Source organism: Acomys russatus, chromosome 4, assembly GCF_903995435.1.
Source record: "Acomys russatus chromosome 4, mAcoRus1.1, whole genome shotgun sequence".
Taxonomy (NCBI): domain Eukaryota; kingdom Metazoa; phylum Chordata; class Mammalia; order Rodentia; family Muridae; genus Acomys; species Acomys russatus.
Genome location: NC_067140.1, coordinates 65236537 through 65254315, shown reverse-complemented (window position 1 = coordinate 65254315; position 17779 = coordinate 65236537). Strand labels below are relative to the sequence as shown.

General features: G+C 44.5%; 1 protein-coding gene across 1 annotated transcript; it reads left to right on the top strand.

Annotated features, from left to right (window-relative positions):
* Window positions 1-5848: 5848 nt before the first annotated feature.
* Il1a (interleukin 1 alpha) lies at window positions 5849-15670 on the top strand. The gene is made up of 7 exons (XM_051144604.1): window positions 5849-5897; window positions 6534-6588; window positions 7715-7763; window positions 8979-9207; window positions 11287-11460; window positions 12807-12928; window positions 15001-15670. The coding sequence occupies exons 2-7, from the start codon at window positions 6542-6544 to the stop codon at window positions 15187-15189; spliced, it is 810 nt and encodes a 269-aa protein (XP_051000561.1). The 5' UTR covers window positions 5849-5897; window positions 6534-6541; the 3' UTR covers window positions 15190-15670.
* The last annotated feature ends 2109 nt before the right edge of the window (window positions 15671-17779 follow it).

Below are 17779 nucleotides of genomic sequence, written 5' to 3'. Positions count from 1 at the left end.
ACCCAAGAGGGAAGGAGTGAGCTAAAGCAGAGGGAAGGGTCATAGCCAGACAGCCACCTGGCCACTTGGTGACTGCACTGCATCTGTGTGTGTCCCTCCACCAGGACACTTCTGGGTCTCCTGTCACCTCTGAGGCAGGGCTAGCCCTCTGCTTCTGGGCTCCCAGGATATCTTAGTTGGACACACTTTGGAGTTTGGGTGGAAAGACTGCCTATGATACACTTAGACATTGTTTTCTGTGTACTGTTTTTTTACAACCAAGGATAGCTCTCAGACTCAGAGCTGTTACCATTGTAAAGGCCAAAGCCACCCAGGCTGCAGCTCCATGGTGGAGCGCGGGATCAGTACATCCAGGTTCAACTCGTGGCAGCAACAAAAAAAAAAGTGCAAAACTGATCACTAACGGGCAAAACTTGAGTATCTTCCCACTAATGCTCCAGGAAAGACTGCACGAGGCTACCTGAGGCCTTGCCAGTCTGGCTCCTGCTTTCCTTCCAGCCCTTGGTCCTCAGCTCACCAGCCCATCCCCCTCCGCTGGTAGCTCTAAGCTCCAGGCTTCATGACCTGCATGACCCCCCATAGCACCTGCTTAGTCCAGAATGTTCCCTTTTCTCTCTCCAATAAATAACCCTCTCTCAGTCCAAGTCTGCCTAGTGCTTCTGTTTCATGCCTTTAATACACTTAACTTCAACATGTAATTCTCTATGTGGCATCAGGGGTCACCACTGGCTTCATTGTCAGGTTGCAGGAGATCAGCATGGCTGGTGGGACTCACTTGATGATAGAAAGAAAAACATCAGAGACATCATAGACGTCCGCCATTCTTTGTAACTCCTTTAAAAAATCTGTGGGGGGGGGCGGTGGATGGGGGAGGGCAGGGAGAGATGTGGATGCCCATGAAAGCCAGAAGAGGGTAGACTCCCTGGAGCTGGAGTTACAGGTGGCTGTGAGCCACCTAAAGTGGAAGGTAGGAACTAAACGTGGGTCCTCTGGAAGAAGAACAAGAGATCTGAACCACTGAGCCATCTCCCCAGGCCCCAAAACTCCTCTTTTTAAAAACACCAATTGATTTTGTCCCCAAATGCATGATAAGCATTTTATCTACTTATCTTACTGTTTGTTTGCTTGCTTGCCTGGGTCTTACATGTCCCAGGCTGGTTTAAACTTATGTAGCAAAAGATCTTCCGGTCCTCCTGCTTCTACCTCCACAACTGGAATTACAAGCATCCACGGCCACACCCAATGTGCTCGGTGCTAGGAATCAAACCCAGGGCTGTGTGCATACTGCAAGCATTTTCCTGAGCCGCAGCCATGGCCCCGTAACTCCTTTTTAAAAGTGAGAAGGCACAGGAGAAATTACGTCTTATCTTTCCCCATGTCACTGAAGAGCCTCGGTCCTTCCAAAGTCGGATATTGGGAGACAAAAATCAAGAGCTGAGCTTTAAGGTTATTTCTTGCTCTCACATGATGCCTCCATTGAAGCCTAAGCTCTTTAGTGAGAGATGAAAACAGGTAGTCTCCAATGCATAGGTTCCATACGACCCTAGGACTTCCTTTAGACTGAGACAAAGTAGAAAGAGAACCAGCGGGGAGAGAGAGGCAGGGGGGGAAGGGGGCAGAGAGAGAGAGAGAGACTACATTAAGTACATTGAGACAGACAGATGGCCTTGTGGTTGGCTGTAGACTGTATTCCGTTTCCGAAACCTGCTAACCTTGCAACCTCGAGCTGGTTACTTAACTTTGCTAAGAACTTTACTTCCTCTTCTGTAAAATGCAATGGGATTACCCACCTCTCTGGTCTCATGAGAGGCTTAAATGAGATAATATATTGTAAAACCTGGGAGCTAATAGGGTGTTATGGACATCCTTTCCTCCTGCCTAACTGTCACGGAATTAAAAGGCGGATTAAAACTAAGTAGGGCATGGATGGAGCCTGAAAGGGCACTTGTCTTCTTAGGTTGTCCTCTCAACAAGCTTCCTGTCACCTAAAGAGAACTGTGCCTCTCCCTTGACACCCTCAGGTGAACAGTAATTCCAGGATCTCTACACCCTCAAGAATGCCAAACCGCAAACGATAGGACATAGCTGTGTTCACATCGCCTATACGTAGCCCCTGTATGCCTTGAATACTTCCTACCTCCCTTATAACAACAGCTAAGAGAGCTCTGTACAGCCACCCTGCTGTATTGTTTACAGAACGATGACAAGAAAGAAATCTGCACAAATTCAATATACATGTGCCAGCCCCTAGTATTTCTGCCTACAGTTGGTTTAGTCCAGGAATGCAGAACCCAAGGACACAGATGGACAAATTTCTTCTCCTCAACCCCTCAGAAAACTCAAGAGTTGTGCTTCTCTCTGCATTCAAGTGATTTCATTCACGTCCAGGTATCAGGTGCTGACTCTGAAGTTGGTCCTGAAGATGCTCACATGTTTCTCATCCTTGCGGAACAATGGCAAGACCACACCAGAGTTCACAGCCACACCCCACCGCCAGTCGTTACTCACCACACTGTGGCCTCCCTCTGTTTTTAGGGTACCACAGAATACTACAAGAGAGAAGGGAGAAAACGTGTCTGATCTTCAGGGTGGTTGTGTTTGTTTGTTTGTTTGTGGTGGGAAGTGCGCTGTGTGAGCACGTGTGCATATGCTTTATGTGCGTGTGAGTATTTGAGGCCTGAGGTTGATAGCAGAAACCTTTCTCAGTCACTCTTTCAACTTATTGTTTGAGGCAGGGTCTCTTAGGGCAAGCTAGGACTTGCAGATAGGGTTAGTCTAACTATCCCGAATGCTCCAGAATGCTCCAAACGCTCTACTTTCTGGTGCCGGAATTACAAGCAGGCTGCCATGGCCACATAACGTCTATGTGGGTTGTGGGCATCTGAACTCTGGTCCTTTTGCTCTTCCAGCAATCTCTTTATCTTCTGAGCCATCTCCCCCAACCATCTTTTAATCTTATAAAATCCTAGAATCACTACACAACAGAATATCTGAGGTGGGGAAGACTTAATTTTTTTCTTCCTAATTTTTGTTTGTTTGCTTGTTTTTCGAGACAGGGTTTCTTGCCAAACGAGACCTGACCTGGAATCCAAATCCTGAGTTTCAAGTGCAGGCTGCGTCTGTGACTCGTTTTCTGCGACTTTCACTTGGTCATTTCCTTCTTCCAATGTCTTCAGCCACATAAGGAGATAAGAATAGCCACGCCTTTAGGCCCAGCACTCGGGAGGCAGAGGCAGGTGGGTCGCTGTGAGTTTGAGGCCAGCCTGGTCTACAAAGTGAGTCCAGAACAGCCAAGGCTAACTTGGCTCAAAACACAGAGGAAAAACTTGTCTCAAAAAACAAACATACAAACAAACAAACAAAAAAGAATAGCCATCTTGATTATATGAGTTGGGGGCTGAAGTGAGAGCCCTTTGTAAACCATAGGGCAGCTGTCACGTGAAAGGCATCACCAAGATTCTTTGGATCCTTAAGATAAGTGCACAGCTGAGCACTCAGGAGGCTGAGGCAGGAGAAGCCAGAGTTTGATGCAGACCCGGACGTATAATGAGACCCTGTCAAGAACAAAAGTCAGAGGGAGAAAAGACGCATGAGATAGAGGGATGATGAGAAAAAGAGAGAGAGAGAGAGAGAGACGGACAGACAGATCCTTTGGAACTATACCATCTGGGCTTTGAAAGCATATCCAGTCACCTATGGACACGCGTCATTTCATCATGCATGCCTAATTCTGGGGCTCCTGAAAGGAAAATATTAATGCACAGCAAAGCCTATCGTACAGAATAAGTGCACAGTATTTTTTCTGAATTATTTAGGAAGCCCTGAGCTGAACACCTCAGTAAAGCCCTACCCACTGCATTCCTCTCTCCCTTCCCTAAAAGAGCTATTTTCAATACACTCAGTCTATACTCACAGGAAAGTAAGCTTCCCTGCCCCAACAAAAAAAAAAAAAAAAAAAGTTGCACAGGTCTCACTCTCTGAACCTCCCGCCCTGTCTTTTCCAAGAAGGTCATGTGAAGAAAGTCGGTTGAAAGATACACTGACCCAAATTGGCAGTTTCTTAACCAAACTCTCCTCTGGGGAATTCTCTACAGCACAGGAACGAAGATGGCGCTGGGCTGGGCGTCGCCCTCTACGGATGGTAGAACCAAAGGTGCTTTCCCAGATTGCCACAGAGGCGGTGCGCATTGTTCTCAGGAACCAGATAGCCTTGGCGCCTCGGCAGTGGCCTCCACTGGAAGCTGTCCTCCCTGCTGAAGGTTTGGAAGCTCTGTTTCCATAAGAACTGTTTTCTGCTGTGAACTAAGGCAGGCATCACGATGATGACTCCTTGGACTCTCAAGTGACTGAAGGCATCATTAGTGTCATCACGGTGTTTAGTTGCATCTCCATAGCAGCCCACATTCACAGTGCACCTTGCAATTGTTTCTCAGTCATCATCCTCACAAGATGTCCGACAGGCAGACGAATAACGATTCTGTGTTGCCTAAAGGGAATCTAAGATGAGCAGAGATGTGGAGTTAGCTGGCTGCTGTCACTGCTCATGGAAGATGTGTTTAGAGACAGCCATAAGAGCTTTGGTTCCAGTCTGCTTCTGGGCTTGTACTGCCTTTATTTAGGGTACCACTCATCTTTGACTTTTATTTATAAATACACCCAAGGAGGGACAGATCGGGCAGCAGGAACATCTAAACAGCTCCACTCTATGGACCAGAGGGAATGTTTCATCCGATTCAAATGAGCTACTTTACTCCTAGTCCCATGGGTTTGTTTGTTTGTTTGTTTGTTTTTAATTCCATCTTTCAGTCGCTTGCTTTTCTCTCTTTGCCAATTTTTTTTCTTTCCTTGTCTACTATCCACTTCCTTTACTTAAAATGTATGTGGTTTATGTCAATTAGAAAAGCTGAACACTGATTTAAGGAGAGTCTGGTGTTCTACCACCTAGAATGGACTGGCCCCTGGGGACAGAAAATGTCTCTAATCAAAGTGACCAGGTAATGGTGATTCCACGTAAGAATCCATACCTTCCTTTCCCACAGCCTCTGTCCTGGCTGGGCCTTTGTCCCTGCCTCCGTACATGGGGAACTATCCTTGCTCAGCTCTGATCTATCCTTAGGGAAACTGGACTTCGTCTTTAGGTAGTGGGACAGGGTCCCTTTGCCATAACATGGCAGAGTCTCTCCTAAAGTTGTCATCTCTATAAGAAAGGTTTTGACATTATTCAAAGAAGTAAAAGGAGCCAGATCTTTATGGTACATGTCCTTTTATCTCCTCCGCCCGCTAACCGTAAGGCTCTTGTTCCGCACTTGGTCTGCTGACTTATTCAAGCAAATCTTCCCCTTCAGAGAGGACGAGGGAAGCATTTTCCCTCAAATGTCATGTCTTAGCTGCCAATTATCCTGCCCATCCATATTAAATCCTGAGGCACAAAAAAACAAAACAAAAAACAAAAAAACAAGTTAGGCAAAACCACAAAGTACAGCAATCGCCTGTCCTGTTCAGTCTATCTTTCTGATTTGAGGGTTTCTTCCTTCCTCTTCCACTGGATGCTTTTAGAATCTTGGTGAGCTTCCCACTGCTCTTCCCTTTTTGGAAGGCTCCGTGTTTATAATCATTTGGAGCAGGCAATAAATAGGTGGATCGAGCCAACAGCCCGTGGAATCTTTGCAAGCAACATTATTACCAAGTGTGTGTATAATCTGTCCTTCTGGCTGATATCGAGCTGAACGAACACAGAAAGATACAAAGCAGAATTATTTCCTGTAAATTCCCAGTGACACACTCATGGCCACACCTACTCAGGGAAGACTATAAAAAAGTCATCAGAGAAGCCTGACTCAGTACTAAGTCTCCAGGGCAGAGAGGGAGTCACCTCACTGGCGCTTGAGTCGGCAAAGGTATTGTCCTTATCACAGCTGAGGCTATGAGAACTGTATGTTGTTGCTCGACTGTCCTCTCTCAAGGCACCCTCCGTAAGGCTGCTGCCATCTGTTCTTTGTTCTTCTCTTGCTTCCTGATGTACAATCACAGGTTTCAGAAAGGATATCTCTTCCTAGTGATAGGGAACTGAAGGTCAGCTGAGCAGAATTCCTGTGAGGGTATTCATCCGCACAGCCAAATCTTTTCCTGGAGGTAGGAAATCTCTACTGGCAAAAATGAGAGAGGGCAGCGGGATGCCATCCTGTATCTCCCCTGCCTCTATCTAAGGCAGGTATCTCACTCAGGTGGTTTTGACTTTTTTTCTCCTTATTCTACCCACCTTTTACTGAGTGCCTACTATGTGTGATGCAATGGACCAGACACAAAGAATGCCAAGACAGAGAAAATGTCCTAAAACAAATGTACAGGCTAGTGGAAGAGACCAAAGCATACCCAAATAATGCAAGGGAGTCCGGAGAAGAATAGAGGAAATGCTGGGCGAGTGATAAGTCACTCACTGGCATTTCTCAAGAGGAGCAAAGCAGGGTCACTGCCCTTGCAAGCACAGGGAGAAGAGGTGAACCGAGCTCATAGCCACTGGCGTTCTCTTGCAGAAATCAAGATGGCCAAAGTTCCTGACTTGTTTGAAGACCTAAAGAACTGCTACAGGTAAGAAACATAGTCTTCCTTTTGTGATTTGATGAGGGGCACAAGGCTTAGAGTTAAAGTGATCAGCCAGGGGCCAGGCTGGCAGAGGCTATGGAGGTATACATTGACCCTGAAGTCCAGGCAGGGCCAGAAAAGACCTACAAAGACCAGGCATCCGGCACTCTAAAACAATATTTCATTGGCAGAAACATGGAAATTGTAGGGAAAAAAATACTTTGAGGCATACTGAATCCTACATGAGTTTATATCGACCTGAACTTCGGCACTCTAAAGGGTTTGTGTGCTCTGGTTCAGCAGCGGGTTTAATGAACCGTTTGAGATAAAAATCCACGCTCAGAAGAACCTGTTGCCAGTCAAGGGTAGGAAATGGCTCTCAGGCACACGAACTGTATCCTGATAGAAAAGATAAATGAGTGGAGAGTCGAAATCCTAGAACACTCTCTCCTAACATTATGTTCTCTGTTTACAATTAATGTAAATGCTAACAGGGCTACAGGATGTTCAGTGTTAAGTCCGGTTCAGTGAGTACATGAAAACAGTGTATGACAAAGTGTGTCTGTAGTGCTTCTAAAGCTTTTCTTTTCTTTTAAGAAGCTTACGTCTTCCCTGAAGTTCAGTTAGGGCCCTTGGACTTAGCAGTCATGCCTAATTTTTAATAGATAAAGCAGAAAGATGTTCTAATAATTGGAAATTCCAAATTAGTGACAAATGAATTACTATGTGTATAGACATGAATGTGCAGCAGTCTTTGACTTTTCAAGGAGTAATGAGTGTGTGTGTGTGTGTGTGTGTGTGTATGTGTGTATATGTATGTATATATGTATGTATGTGTATATGTATGTATATGTGTGTATGTGCGTGTGTGTGTGTGTGTGTGTGTGTGTGTGTGCGCGCGCGCTCAGTTTCTGTAGAGCTGATGCTCATCCTGACAGGGACCAAGTTCGCCTAAGAATGGATTAGCACTAAAAGCCATTAGTGTGTTAGAGCATTTGAACTCAATAGTACCTGTGCCTAAATCAGTATGTTGTCTGTGTTACCCAAAGTTAGTGTGGCCATTAAAATATGACGGCCACAGACCACAGTAAAATAACAGAAAAAATATGGTCTTGTTCTATGTTTTTGACAGTGAAAATGAAGAATACAGTTCTGCCATTGACCATCTCTCTCTGAACCAGGTAGGTACATGATCAGCATTCTTACATATCTGGGTTTTTTCTTTCTTTCTTTCTCTCTTTTTTCACACTAGTTCCTCTATTAGAAAAGTACATGAGGGTTGATCATTATAAACTTTTGTTTTCCATCACTAGAGTTGTAAAATTTTTTGTTGTTGTTTGTTTTTTCAAGACAAGGTTTCTCTGTATAGACTTGGCTATCCTGGACTAGCTTTGTAGAGCAGGCTGGTCACAGAGATCCGCCTGCCTCTGCCTCCCCGAATGCTGGGTTCACAGGCATGCAGCACCACACCTGGCTTGCCTCTTTATACTAACAGTTAACTGGCATTCTTTATGGCTATTGGCTCTTCCATAACAGAGAACTATCTGCAGCTCTAAGAACTTCTGGGACAGGTGCCATCAAAATGTTAACTTGGCCATCATTAGCCATTTGCTTCAGTCCACTTCACCTGGGGTCTGTCTCCTAACAGACCAGAGGCTAGAGATAGCCCAATAGCCCACAGAGCTGAGGCAGAGGAAGCTAGGCAAGAGAAAGTGAAAGCATTGCACAAGTCTGGTGCTCAAGCCCCACGTATTAAATGACCTTCTATTTGTATAAAGCACGCATACTTTCCCAAATGACTTTAAATCATATCTATATTACTTAACAATACCTGCCACAATGCAAATGCTATGGGAATAACCATTGTGCTTATGAAGCGATAATTATTTTGTTTAGGAAATAAGACAAAAAATGAACATGTTGCCTATAGATGGCATGTTTTTAGAAAATATTTTCAATCTTAAAGTTGGCTGAATTTCTGGATGCTTCAGGCAATACAGAAGGCCGGCTGTGTTTTCTAAAATATTCTGTGCACTCTCAAGTAGATGTCAGACCTCTTGATGGAAAGACTTCACCAGGATCGCATGTTAACCTATTTCGTTAAAATGTTTTATTTTTGAGCCTAAAGAAAGGTGAAAGTGCCCGCCCCCTTCCCTCCTCCCCTTCCAGATCACATGGTTTCAGGGAAATCCAAGCAAGGAAAAAAGAAGGAATGCAGTGGGGGAGCAAAGAAAGAACAGTAGGAGGATGAGAGAGGGAGGAGGATGAAGCCCAGGGTGGTCACCTACAGCCAGAGTAGAGATCCCTCTCACTAAGTCTGTAGGACACAGATCCTACCAAAAAGTGTCATCTCAAGGTCGTGGATAACCTCTCAGTCCCACTTGCCCTCCTCACAGAAATCCTTCTACGATGCAAGCTATGGCTCAGTTCCTGAGAACCGCACGGATAAGCTGGTATCTTGGAGAGCCTCTGAAACCTCAAAGAAGGCCAACTTCACCTTCAAGGAGAGTCTGGTGATGGTGTCCGCAACAGCAAACGAAGGGAAGGTTCTGAAGAAGAGACGGCTGAGTTTTAATCAGGCCTTTGCTGAAGATGACCTGGAAGCCATAGCCCATAATTTAGAAGGTAAGGGGTAAAACACAAGATTGAATTTTTGTTTTCAGTTGAAGTAAATCGTGACAACGGGAATAGAAAGAAAATAAAATCTGGAACCAACATAACAGAAAAGCAACCAAACATTAGCTCAGTAACTATAACAAAGGAAAGGTAAATGCCGCTCTTCTCCAGAGGGGAGAGACTGACAGCTGCCTGAGTCTAGAACACCTGCTCACGGCCTCCTTCCTCAGCTGTCCTGTGAGAGAAAGCAGTCAGGGTCCTTTAGCTCACGGCTCTCCCAGCTGTTGCCTCTTTAGTCATGTCCCTTAATCTCTCAGGGGCTTCAGTTCTCCTTCCTGGGAATAGAGATGACCAATTCTTACACCTCACTGAGTTCCTGTAAAGATTAAACAAGCCAGTACTTCAAAACACTTAGACTAGAAGAATGCCTGGTGTGACGTCACCACCCGAGAGACCCACCCGTCAACCATTATTATCACTCCCATCGCCTTTGTAAACACTGCCAACATCTGCTAATGTATTAATGGCTGCGTTCTTTCTCAACTCCAAACCACCTTCCACTCTCCTTTCACATCTGAGGAAGTGAGGTTCAGTCTCTAAGTAGGAAGCCCTCACAGTAGTTCAGTCCACTCTGACTACGAGAACCCTGGGTATTTCTTTCATGCCTTTGCTCTGCATTCCCTCTGCAGGAAGCATAAGCCAAGTACTCAAGTTAATATAAAGCCTAGATGACAGTTCATCTCTGCCTAGAAGATTTTAAAATAAAACAAAATGTCAGAAAGAACATTGCACTTACTCATTTCTGCCACCTATATTTTAACCCTACCAACACCATGGAATGTTTCCTTAAAGTTTTTTTGTGTATGCAGATGTGCATGGAGCAAACATGTCCATGCCATCTTGGTATACTACACACAATTCCATATCCAGCTTTTTAGAATTTAATATATTACAGACATTTTATAGAGCAGATGTTTCAACACTGAAGTGACAATAAGTGTCTATATCAATTTCTGTCACCATTGTTTCCTTAGAATAGCATGCTAGATATAAAATTAGTCAGAAGCTAGAAATTCATGCTACTCTTCATGTATTTTCCAAGAAGATAATAGACCTATACCTTTAATGCATGTATGTATGTGTGTGTATGCATGTATGTGTGGGATGATATGCATGTATACATGTATGCATATACATATGTGTGTATATATGTAACATATATATTATTTATAGATAATGGTGACATATCATTGTGGTATGTAATTTTTAACATATTTACTTTTAGCATACATTCATCTGAAAATATAGATCGATAACACTGGTAGTCTTCCCTGTCATTTAGAAACCTACTAAAAGGGCCAGGCATGGTGGTTTCATATCTTTAATCCAGTGGAAGGCAGAGGCAGGAGCATCTCTGTGAACTCAAGACTATTCTTGTATATTGATTGAATTCCAAGCCAGCCAGGGCTTCATAATGAGACCCTGTAGAAAGAAAATGGCTAATAAAAAATGCAAAAGCTTCTCAAAACTTTCTTTTAAAAAGTAAAATAAAGCTATTGCCTAATGAATTGATTTACAAAAAAAAAAAAAAAAAAAAAAAAAAAAAAGAAAAGAAAGAAAGAAAGAATGCCTTTACTCCCAGCACTCGGGAGACAGAGGCAAGCGAATCTCTGAATTTGAGGCCAGGCTGTCTGCAAAGCAAGTTTCAGGACAGCCAGGACTACATAGAAAAACCCTGTCTCAAAAAAAAAAAAAAATTCCAGCGCTCAGGAAGGTTGAGGTAGGAGGATCTCTGTGAGTTCGAGGCCAGCAGAGTCTACAAAGTGAGTCCAGGATAGCCAAGGCTACACAGAGAAACCGTCTCAAAAAAAAAAAAAAAAAAGAAAAAAAGAAAAAGTAAAAAAGAAAGAAAGAAGGAAGGAAGATCAATAATACAGCCCTAGCTAGAATCAAGCCTTCACTGATTGATTTCAGCTCTGGCTGTTCCACCTGGTGTGGCTACCCCTACAGTCCCTCTCAAAGCTGCTATGTGTCCATCATCCATGTTTGTAACTAGGCAATAACCTGAACCTGTGATAATGATTTTAGAGACCATCCAGCCCCGGTCAGCACCTTACAACTTCCAGAATAATGTGAGATACAGGTTGCTCAGGATCGTCAAGCAGGAGTTCGTCCTGAATGATCCCCTCAATCAAAACATCTATCTGGATTCGGACAACGTGCATCTCAAAGCCGCTTCGCTCACTGACCTGCAGCACGAAGGTAAGTGGCCAGCGTGTCGCTCTTGCCCTTCTTGGCGTCTTTCAAACTTTCTGCTTTCAGAGCACAAACTTATCTACATCCCCGGCTTTACACAATTCTTCTAGAATAGACTGTGAAGCACTCCACCCCCAACACAGAGTCCCTGGAAAGGATAGAACATGAGTTCCAGCAGAGAGCAGTTCCCTACCTGAGCCGCCACTTGGAATGGAGAGCTCTCTGATGCTCCTTCTCCTTGGTGCTTACAGATGTCCTCAAGCCTACCTCCCTATTCTAATTCTAAAGAAGAGAAAATTGAGCATCATAAATATTTAATGACCTACCCGGATTTGCCTGGAAGCTAACAAGCAGCAGCCAGTCACTATCTGTTAGAAAGCCTCATGACCCAAATTAGAGCTAGCATTTATCTAGGAAGAGCTTTCTTAGCTTTGATAATGTAATGGAAAAGCCAAACACCCCTTAACTGCCATGGGACATGAAGGATGCGATTCAGTGTTCAAACTTTCTGTTACAAAGTTCCAGTTTCCATAATAAACCTGTTTTAGATTCAGAATGCATCATCAATATGCAAAATTGCTTTTATAGGCCCACAGAGGTAAGTTTATACTAAGCAGGCAGGGTTCTTTCTCACTAAGACACTGTGCTCACTTCAGTTAACATGCTTTCTACTCTATGACATTTACAAATTGTTGGGTATTCTATTTCCTACTTATCTCACATGATTTCCCCCACTACTTAGTATTCCTATTTTCTATTACACACACACACACACACACACACACACACACACACACACACACTTGCTCTTTGGTGCTAGAGATCAAACCCACACCATTTACATAGCAAGCAAGTGCTGTCACTGACCACAACTTCTGCCCTATAGTTCCTATTATTTACATGTCTAGTGCTACTAGAGCAGTCAGTCAGAGAGACAGACAGACAGAGACAGAAACAGAAACAGAATTTCTTAGATCACTCCATCTTAAACCATTAGGAACTCATAAATCAGCAACTGTCAAGGTCTTATTCCACTATTGTAACCAGAAGAGATTCAGCAAGAATTTGGTCCTTAAGCAGTCTATTGATATAGAAAGCATTATTTACCCACCTAGTAAATGCAGCAGGCAATATAGAGAATACAATAATATATAAAACCCCACTCCTGACCTCCACAAATAAATAAGATGTATTCATTTACACCAGAGTTGGGTGTAATTTCCCCCACTACTTAGTATTCCTACTTTCAATTACACACACACACACACACACACACACACACACACACACACACCTATCTAAATATCTCTTTTTATATAAATAATAATGGATATACTTTTTTCCTTTGACAGTAAAATTTGACATGTATGCCTACTCATCAGGAGACGACTCTAAATATCCTGTTACTCTAAAAATCTCAAATACTCAGCTGTTTGTGAGCGCTCAAGGTGAAGACCAGCCGGTGTTGCTGAAGGTCAGTTGACTTCCATCTCAAACCTGCCCTCATTTACCTCCCAGCGTTTGTAAACAATCACACTAAGCAGATGTCCCTGTAGGATGGCGCAGCTTCCTTTCAGGCGCAGTCACCACAAGCTCACCTTCCTCTCCTTGACCCCATTTGCCTCCCATGCCAGAACATCCGTTTGTTCTGATGATCTTTGGTGACATCCACCATCTGATTTACATGGTACAGGGCATGATGACAATGGAGCCAGCCTCTGGAGATCTCAAAGGAGCCCACTGAGATCAGAGAGAATTAACCACTTGCTAATACACCTGAAGCCAAAAGTCAGGAGCCACAACACGCAAACCTTAGCTTTTCCCCTCCAGTGGTCCATCGATGACGCTTTTGTCTCTTGTCCCATCCTCATGTCCTCTGTGCCCACCTCCCTCAAACATACACACACATCTACATTTTAGCGTTAGACTGGTTTTTTTTTTTTTTAAACACAGAGAAGAATGTGACTCTCACTTAGTAAATATATAATCCAATGCTTCCCATGTGTACCAAAAATGTATGTGGGTGTCTGTATCTCTTTGTCAGAATCAAGTAAAATGAAAGTGCTATCTAATGGGTTCGGCAGTAGATCCATTCAGGAATTCGTTCATCAAACCATTATTTACTGAAAGCCTTCTATTTTTCAAGTACAGCACTAAAAGCTATGGAGAATGGTGAGCCAAAATCCCTGACCATACAGGACATAGTCAAATAGTACACAGACAATAGAAAAGTCAAATAGACAACAAATACAACCAAGAAAATGTAAGATGTTGGATAGAACATACACAAGGTACTAAGACAGAAAAATAGCAGAGTGTTATTTAGAGGAAGGGACGAGAGCAGAGCTCCTCAGAGGCAAGACCAGCTAATAAAATGTGGAGCTAGGACATCCCAAAGAGAAGGATCTGAGTTCCCTAGTGCTTCATGACCCGCAGGAGCACTCTTGGCCCTGGTCATGTGCTATACAGTTGAAAGCCACTAAAGTGTTGCAGGCAGTGAAGGGTGCTGGCATCATTTTATTTCTTAAATGGACAGTAGCCTAGAAGGAAAGTGCTAGAGAAAGTAGAAGCCCAGCTGCGGGGGGGGGGGGGGGGTGTTGTAGAAGCAACATGGCAGAGGATAAGGGGACCATGGAGAAAGGAACAGAACTGGGTAGTCATTTGGCGGTAGGATGACCACAGGAAGGCAGTTAACATAGGAGATGGAGAGGTGTGGATAGCACAGTACTTGCTGATGTTGAAAACCCAAAGAAAGCTAATCGGGGCTATTTACTTACAGATTTAAAAAGAGTACAAAAAGGGAGTCTTAACAAACACAGAATGGGAAATGTATTTGCCCATGAAGGCTATTGTTAGATTTTAGTCAGACTCTGAGGAAGAGTACAGTCTAAGAAGGTTGTGTTCAGAGAAGTCAGCTAGCTACTAGATCAGGGGAGCATTGTGGGGCTTCAGTCACTTGCTTTTGTACGTATGCGCATGGTTAACGTTCAGACTGTGACTGAAAGCAGAGTTAAGCATCATCTCGGTGCTCTACTGTTCTCATAAGGGTTAATTTGTATACTTCTGGGTCAGAATGTTTAGCGATCTCAGAATCATCAATATTCAAATTTGATGAGAGCGCCCTGTGCCAGCATGAAAGGCGGGGCACATACAGGAAGTGTTTCACCCCATGGGCCTGGATCCGGGGGGGTGCTGGCATCACTGACGCCAGCACCAAACGCGGGACACATACAGGAAGTGTTTCAGCCCACGGGCCTGGATCCGGGGGTGCTGGCATCACTGAGAGTCTTCACGATTCATTTGGATTTCTCTCCAGTTAACTAAGGAAACCTACTCTTATGAATCGTCTGGACCATGCATCAAACAGGCATGAGACAAATGCTTGTTGGATGAACAGATGAAGGAACCCGGATCGTATTTGGGTCAGGCTTCTAGGGCGCTGTTTCTCATGAGGGCCAGATGCCAGAAGGTGGCACTTCAGTTTTGTTTTGTTTTGTTTCCAGTGCCTTCTGGTACACTAACAGATTTCTGTCTTGCTTACCACAGGAGATGCCAGAAATACCAAAACTTATCACGGGTAGTGAGACCAACCTCATTTTCTTCTGGAAAAGCATCAACTCTAAGAACTATTTCACATCAGCCGCCTATCCAGAGCTGTTCATTGCCACAAAAGAACAAAGTTGGGTGCACCTGGCACAGGGGCTGCCCTCCATGACAGACTTCCAGATCGCATAAAAGGCAGCCTTAGTTCGGGAGTCTACTTACTTGAGAAGTGCTGACAATCTGTATGTACCATGTACAGGAACGTTCCTCGCCCTGAGTCACTTGCACAGAATGTGCTGAGTCTTCGTAATTCTAAATGAATGTTTACCCTCTTTGTAAGAGAAGAGCGAAGCCCAATGGAACCAGCCCCCGACATATGATAGTATTTGTTATTCAAAGAGCACCCTATACTTTGCACAGTACTAATCATTTTAATTATTATTCTTCATGGCATTCCTAGGAGGATCAAAAAGACTCTACCCGTACTACATATGGGTTAACAAAGGCATAAGAAAACTAAAAGGTACACTCAGTCGAAGATGGAATAAGAATCCACAGACCCATGACGTCAGTCTATCTGTGCACTTTCTGCTTCTAAATTGCTGATTGAGTGGGATAAAGTTAAAACAACAAAACAAAACAAAAAGCCTCAATGCTGTCATTTTCGAAAGGAAGGGGACCAAACCTCCTGCCTCAGTGGGTTTTATTCCAGTGAAATCACTCGGATGGAATCCTCCTGGAACAAACCTCAAGAAGAAGACAGGCTGTTGAATGTTATTTTTAAATTATTTTATATGTGTATTTATAAATGTATTTATGATAATTATTTATGGCACAGCCTTACATTCTCTGAGCTTGACAGGCATCCGCAGCAGCAGGGTTTTCTAGGTGGCCAGTTAGCTCTAACTACTCCCGAGCACCAGGCAATACACAATATGCTTTTTCCACAGCCATGAAGTTCTCTGTACATTCTCATACTTGGGAGCCCTGTAAGACCATGAATCTGTACTGTTTACTTGGTTCATCTAAGATGGTAACTGGGTCGGTCTTTTCCCTCCTGTCCTTAAAGCTTGGATATCCTTACAGCATCCAACGCCACTTATAACTAAACACAACCATCGAGAGGTGGGAAGAGCTTAACCAGCACATCACTGTTACCTGAAGTTTCTTTTCTAGGCTGTAATCTGTGTTTCCTCTGGGTTCCAAATTTGTTCTCAAGCCACGGTGTTGCCTGACTGTCAATAATAATTCACTATCATCCATCATAATTAAATAAAACAAGTTTGGACTAACATATTGATTTGTTATCCTTTTTTGTTTGGGTTTTGCAATGGGGCGAGTTGTTCGTTTGTTTTAATATTGTGAAGGGTTGTTGTCATTGTCATTGTTGTTGTGTTGTCTTCATTACCCCACTGCACAGAAGTTAGGGACAACTGGAAGGTGGTCACATAATTTCATTACGGCTAGTATCACTTTACAGCTCTAAAGAAGATAGCTGCATCAAATCCCCCCCTTCCTCCCTTCAAAGCTCAAGGAACCCTGTGAGAAGGCAGGAATGAGGGGGGGGGGGGGGGGGGGGGGCAGAGGACACGGCCCTCTAAAACAACTGAGCAAAACCCATACGAACTCACAGAGAAGCAGTCACAGGGCGGGCCTACACGGGTCTGCACCAGGTCCTCGGCATGCATACTGCAGATCTCAGTTTAGTACTCTAATGGGACTCTCGAACGTGTGAATGAGCGTGTCTCTGATTCTTGTGCCTTCTTCTCTTGGGGCTCTTTTATTTTTCTGTTGGCTTGGCTTGTCCCATTTTAATATGACAGATCCTGCTACGCGCCGGTGCTCAGGGAAAACAGATAGGGCCTGAAGGAGTTACATCGTTAGAGACAGCAATGGAGACTTTATCTTGCCCAGGCCACTTCCTGTTTCCACTCCCCTTTTCTGCTTCCTGTCCGCGATGAGGCAAAGAATAACCTCAGCTACACATTCTCTATGCTAGGATGCTCTGCCCAAGCGATGAGACTAAGAAACCCTGGCTTGAGTCTGAAACCATAAGCCAGAGTACGAAAACAGTAACTAATGTGGACCATTTTCATTTGGCACGCTATTATTTGCAGCCAAAGCCAACCTAACTGATACTGAGCAGCACAGAGACTTTGCCTCTGGCTTGTTTCTCCCTGGTCCACAACTGTCCTTGGCTCAAATTTGGCTACAGTAAAACCTGATTCTTTGCCAGCCAGCCAGTCAGCTCTGCCCCACCCACCAACTACCGGCCCGGAAGCACTGCTGCGGAAATGACCCGGCCACAGGGCGGGACCTTCTAGGAGATCCTCCAATTGCAGCGCCTCGGGGAGGCCCGGAGGCCAACCGCAAAACGTTCATTTCTTGTTAGCCCGCCCTCCCCGCTTTCCTATTGGTGAATTTCAAAGACACGGAAGCCAATGGGAGCGTCCAGACGGACGCCGGTTTCTTGTAAGAACAAGGCGCGCCTTTTGAAGAAAGAAACTGTCGCCCTAGAGTCATGGTGGGACCCGGCCCCACAACCAGCGCAGCCGCGGGTAAGTATGGTCGGCAGTCTCCCGCAAAAGCTGCCAGGCAGCCCCCTGCCTGCTTCAGATAGGTTAAGGACACCGGATCCCGGTAACAGCGGAGAGTGACGCGCTCCATTGCCGCTTGTGGACACCCAGGCATTGCTGGTTATTGGCCGTAACTTTGACAGGAGTCACTCCCGAGGCCACTTCTGCCCCAGTCTGAGTCTCTGCACCTCGGCAGGTTGACTGAT

What these genes read in the sequence shown, in the direction of transcription:
- Il1a (XM_051144604.1), top strand. Translation starts at nt 6,542, where the DNA reads ATGGCCAAAGTTCCTGACTTGTTTGAAGACCTAAAGAACTGCTACAG. An exon ending in ACCATCTCTCTCTGAACCAG is followed by an intron (nt 7,764 to 8,978) that starts GTAGGTACATGA and finishes CCCTCCTCACAG; the next exon opens with AAATCCTTCTACGATGCAAG. An exon ending in CACTGACCTGCAGCACGAAG is followed by an intron (nt 11,461 to 12,806) that starts GTAAGTGGCCAG and finishes TTCCTTTGACAG; the next exon opens with TAAAATTTGACATGTATGCC.